Source organism: Argiope bruennichi, chromosome 2 (genome assembly GCF_947563725.1).
Source record: "Argiope bruennichi chromosome 2, qqArgBrue1.1, whole genome shotgun sequence".
Lineage (NCBI taxonomy): Eukaryota > Metazoa > Arthropoda > Arachnida > Araneae > Araneidae > Argiope > Argiope bruennichi.
Window position 1 is genome coordinate 51,942,768 of NC_079152.1, and position 6,000 is coordinate 51,948,767.

At 26.5% G+C, this 6,000-nt stretch overlaps 1 protein-coding gene across 1 annotated transcript; it reads right to left on the bottom strand.

The window, feature by feature from the left end:
• Positions 1 to 3,171: 3,171 nt before the first annotated feature.
• On the bottom strand, positions 3,172 to 5,013 carry LOC129962120 (U6 snRNA-associated Sm-like protein LSm1). Its single transcript, XM_056075855.1, has one exon. The coding sequence runs from the start codon at positions 4,965 to 4,967 to the stop codon at positions 4,566 to 4,568; it is 402 nt and encodes a 133-aa protein (XP_055931830.1). The 5' UTR covers positions 4,968 to 5,013; the 3' UTR covers positions 3,172 to 4,565.
• Positions 5,014 to 6,000: the final 987 nt, after the last annotated feature.

Here is a 6,000-nt window from a genome sequence, read left to right on the forward strand (position 1 = left end):
CCCTCCTCAAGCAGAAAGTAATTATTTGTAAAGCAAGTTATAATGAAGCATTGAAACAAATCTGATACTTCCAACAAAAGAATTTCATTCTTCCATTAGGCACAGTTTAGTCGAGGTTGGTTCATGTGCCAATAAAATTCATAAACCATCATAATACTTTTCCATTAGTTAAAGAAATATATTGCTAATTGAAGGTTCCCCTCCCCCTTATTATGGAGATTTCACATATATATATATATTATTGAAACTGCATCTGATTAAAACATTTTTTAAAAAGCACTTTTTTTTGTCTAAATTTATTTTTAAAAAAGATATTTAAATATTCTTTTGCATTTAATAGATAAATATCTTCATCTATACAATAGTTTTTAAACTGTTAAAAAAACTATGACTATATTTGGTTCTTAAATATTATTTTTGACAACCTGCCTTGTAGAAAACAAATTTGAGTAACTAATTTAATTTTTATATGTGAATGGTGGTTTATAATTTCATATAAAATATCAGTACATGCTCTGAAAGTATAAACTTAACTATAAACTAATAAATATACACATATAAACAAAAAAATACACATTTTTATGCTGTTTGTACTTTTAGCAACTGAACTTTTCGTGGTTTAATTTTTTAATAATTATATATATTTACACATGCTAAGATAATTTAATCATAAATAAAAATAAACTTTTAAATTTCATTGAATTCCTTTTAGGAGAATTGTGTATGCAACATTGGCTACAAAAAATTAAATGCTTATATAAACAAGTTGTTTTATGGAATAAAAATGCCAATACTATGTTGATTCAATCCAACCTGCATAGCAGTTATTGAGCTAAAAGTTTAAAAATTTGCATATTTCAACCTATATAGAATTTTTTCATTCGCTATCACCAACAACTTTATTTTAATGCTTGCTTGAATAAAGATGCTTTCTAGGCAGAAACGTTTCAGTAAGGAAAAATAATTCAGTTTGAATGTTCATATATCAATTGCATTATTTACAATTAGCTTTCAGATTTTGATACACAATTGATTAAATCTGAATCTGTGTCTCAAAAGACAGTGAATAGCTGCATTCAGTAGAATAAAACAAAATATGTAAAGACATCAGAAAGGAAATAACCAAAACAAAGTTGTCCTAATAAAATAAATATCTCTTCTTGTACACAAGGTTAAGTTAGACAAAAGGTATTTTGACATAAGTGATTTGGAATGTGAACTAATAAAAGTTGTTGCTGGTAATTTGTGATTCAAGTAGAAGACTGTAAATATGGATATTTGTCTCATCACTTACGAAAGATAAGTACAGGAAATTCTAAACAAAAAGCGAGCAGTCGAATGACTTCAATCCATTTTTGTTTTCATAACTGTATAACATTTGATTATGTTTTAGAGAATGCAACAATTGTTTAACTTATTTTTTTAATAAAAAAAGAGAGATAAATTTATAGTGAATTCTATTTTTCAAAAAAAGCAATTAATGAAATCTTATGCTACTGAGTTTTTATTTATATAATTATTATAAGATTACTTATTTTGTAAACATACATTTCAAAAAGAAATCAAATGAAATTGCATATTCCTTTGATACATAAAAATCAAATTTACTCTAGAAATCATTAGTGTTATATTTATTTTAGAAAATAGTTATTTTTTTTTTCTTTTGTAGAAAAATAGGTGTAAAAACGTTTCAAGAAACATAATGTTTAAAGGAACACTTTCTTAATAAATATTAAAACAATCATAAAAACAAAAAATATTTTTTGAACTATACAAAAACTTAGTTATTATAATCACAGCCATTAAAAGAAATATTCTTAAATGCACTCTCCAATAAAAAAAACCTAACCTCAATAATCTGTCCCCAATTTTCTAGAAATATTCTTTCTATTTTCTCGAGAAATATATCTATTCAAAAGTTTTTAAAAAATATTCATTACTTATCTTATTTAAAAAAAAAAAAAAAATCTTGATTTTTACAAGAATGACAAGCCTATATAATACAGATAAAACTAAAAGGATTAATTTATTATCAAAGTGCTCCAAGAACAGAATAAATGGGGACAAAACTACAAATTAGAATTTATAGAACTGGATACTGACTGTGTTTTGTACTTATAAGTATCTTAAAAAGCACAAAATAAATTGTTTATTAGATAAATCATGAAAGCCAACACAAAGAAGGAAGATATTTTGATTAAATTTGCCACTTAATAATTTTTAACACAGGAAAAATTAAAAATTCATATACATAAAAGTTTCTGAACATGCAAATTCAGTTTTTAAATTGCCAGATATGAACTTGATTTTCTTACACATCATCATTTTATTTCAAAAATAGTTGCATTTCATTCCCAGAATTCTGATTAAACTGATATACCTCAAAACTCAATATTTTCAAAGTACTTTTACGATCAAATTATGTTTACATTAAAGTCATGTTATTTCAATAGCTTTATATATATGAATATCTCAATACAGTTGACTTCCATGATATTATGCTGGTAATTTACCTCTTTATGTTTGAGATTTTTTTTTTTTATACTGCATGAAAATTTACCTGATAATAAAATAATTTTTCTGTCTTAGCTTTCAACAATGGAAGAAAACCAGCCTAGTAAATATTTGATGGTAATAATTTGATTTCCATTGCTATAATGAAATGTAGTGTAAAAAATATGCATAAATAAAAAAAGCACAAAAGTTTAATTGGATCATTAAGAACTTTTAAAAAAATCTTATAAAAATATTTAGGTGCAACTGAATGTTATGTAAAAAAAAATGCCTAAATTTAGATTGATTTTTAATTTATTAACAGTGTTAAGATTTTTAAAAAAGAATTGCTTCAAGGCACATATTTTTATTGTCCAACATTTATTTGTGCTAAATTTGATAGTTCTAGGTTAATGGTCTTGCCTGTGCAATGACAACAGATGCATGTACATTCTCCTTTATTATGAGGGGAAAAAATTACTATTATATATATTGTTGGATTATTATTTATCACTTCACTACTAAAACTAAATAATCCTGATATGCCTAAAAAGCACTTTAACCTAATTTCAAATACAAAATAAGCCATTGTTAACTCAAGTTAATAATATGAGGAAAAACACGAGCGATTAAATTGCATGCATTTCAACTTGTTTAAGGACTATAGAATGAAACATATCAAATTAAATAAATTTTATTTTAAAATGATTTGAAATATTTAAATATCCAATCTAGTTAATATTCATTTCAAAACGTATATGGATTCAGATTCTAAGAAATATTATTGCTTTCAAAGCCTTATTTTCTATGAAAGTTTGTATGAAAAATATAAAATACTAGTGAGGCTCATCACTTCAAAATCGCATGCTTAAAAAAAAAAAATTTTTTTTTTTACAAATAGGTTGAATTTTTCCATTTTAAGGAGACTTGGTAGAATATTTTTTTTCTATACATAATTTTTTCTGCCGAAAGATATTTATTACGTTTTATTAAACCATTATGTTATATAGATATATGCAATAGATATAAAATTTATACCATGGATGATTATTATTATTTTATATGCATAAAATTTCATTCTTTAAAAATATCTAAAGAATTTTACAAATTGCTGGTTATACATTTGAACTACATTCATGCAGTATGAAATATTCACTTTGGAGATAGATGGATAGAGAAGAGTAATCATAAAAACTAAGATGAGAAATAAATAAATAAAAATGATATTCTTTTTCAGGCACTGTAAAAAGAAACATATACTAATATTTGAGGACTGGGACAAACTAATACTTAATAGAAAAAGAAAGAAAAAAAAAAATCAAAATGGCCACACATATCTTGTTATTGAAATAGATCACAAAATTTTAGTCCATCAGGATTACATCAGATTTATTTTAACTCTAGCTCAACAGAATACTTGAACAGATTAATTATGTAACACATTGACAAACACTTTTTTTAATAAAATCTGAAAGATATCTCTTTTTTATAAAACATAATAAGTGCATTTTTAATACAAATCCTGGCTTTAACTGCAATAAATCATGTACAAGAAAAATTTAAAATACATTTTGAAATGATACAATTTTACTTAAACATTAAAAAAATGTTCGATATTGTATGATTTTCAAATCAAAAGTAGTGATACAAATTTGCATAAAAAACACACAATGAAGATGTTACGGCAAGTAAATTGTATTTGTAGGAAATAAAAATATAGTTCTAAGAACATTTACAATTTAACCAAAATAATTTCAATTTTAAAACAGCAAAATATTTACAAAAATTAAGATATTTTTAAGAAAACTTTCATACAAAATGATTATAAGAAATTCATGTAAATATAACACTGGATTTTGTTATATCTACATCAAATAATAAGTATTTGGTATAATCACTTGAAATGAGTGGAAATAAACTCACTGTTCATGAGTATATAATTTAAAATTGTACAAAAAATCAAAAGAAAAAAAAAAGTCTAAAAAATATTTTTGTGATAACACAAATGCCCTTTTACAGGTAATCATCAATGTACACATATTTAAAATACGGAAGCTCTAGAGCAATAATTGTTAGTAGTCTTCATGTGTTGTATCTAATTGATAGCTAAAGCCTCTCTCTTTCAGCGCTTTAATACGTATCTGTTCTTTTTCTTGTTTTACTTTCTGCTCCAGAACTTGAGCTTCTAATATTTCCTCCTTGGACACTCGAATAAGTTTTGTTGTTCTGTCTTTATCATCATCAAATTCACCTAGCAGTACCACATTGTCACCTCTCACAATGAAAACACCAAGAGGTATTTCCCCATATCTGCTGTCCACGTGTATTCTTTCAACAGTCCGATGTAGTACTAAATTGGCAAATTGATCAATACTCCTTAAATAACCAATTAAAATTCGGCCATCTCTTAATTCAACCATAATCTTTTTATCAATTTCTTCTAGCAGTGTACAAATTCCTGGTAAAACACTCATATTGCTGCTTCTTGACAGCTCAGTGCAAAAAATAACGAAAGAAGTTTCTGTTTACATACAAAAGAATTTGTTGCCATTTTTTTCAGTTCAATATAAAGAATAAACACCATATCACGTGATACATGTTAAATAGCAGAGTCAAATTAAATTTTAGAATCTATTATCACTATCAAATTTTGTTTAAAATAAACATGGGAATTCTCCAGCAAAACAAAAATAATATATAGAAACAATGGTTATGTGTGATTTCCTCATATGCATTGCGTTGAGAATAAATTCTGAATTTCTGCTCATCTTACATTATCATCTCTGAGCATAATGGATAAACATATAATGAAAGATACTATTTTAAAGCAAATTGCTATGCAGAAATAATAGTAGGGGTCATTTCACATAGTTTCTTTTACGCTTTTTCATAAGCAATAATAATATAATCTTTTATTCAAAATTAGAGAGAAAAGACACTTACGAATTTTAAATTTCGCTTTTATTCCATCCAAGGCGGCATAATTTTTGTACATCAAAAGCGACGAGGCATACGAACACAGAACGACACGAAAAGCGGAAAAGCTAATGAAATGTTTATCCCCATGATTATATACAATGAGATTTTGATAGGGATTTCTTTATATGTGTCGATTTAGGTAAGGGGTGATAGAGATGTTTTAAAAGAATGCGTTAGATCGACAAGTTTTTATTCTGTGGTGAAAGCTTATAAGCCAACTGACAGCTACGCTACACTGGCAATTGCTTTTGTATTGTGGTCATGTTACTGGGCTGCGAACCACAAGGTCTCAGGTCCTATTCATGCACATCACAATACTCAACATTGGTGACCTCGGACGATGAACCTTTTACCTTCGTACAACTGTTATGGCTCCATCTACCCAGAGCAACACAAAGCCGTCAGAATCACTTGGCGCAACAGCATTAGCAACCACACACGCTCGCCATAACGATTGGCATTACTCAAATGGGTACAGGCACATTAGACTCAGCAGTTAAAATACATCATCACTCAACAGCCATATCG

Bases quoted from the DNA above. Each gene is read 5' to 3' on its own strand.
- LOC129962120 (XM_056075855.1), bottom strand. From the start codon at position 4,967: ATGAGTGTTTTACCAGGAATTTGTACACTGCTAGAAGAAATTGATAAA.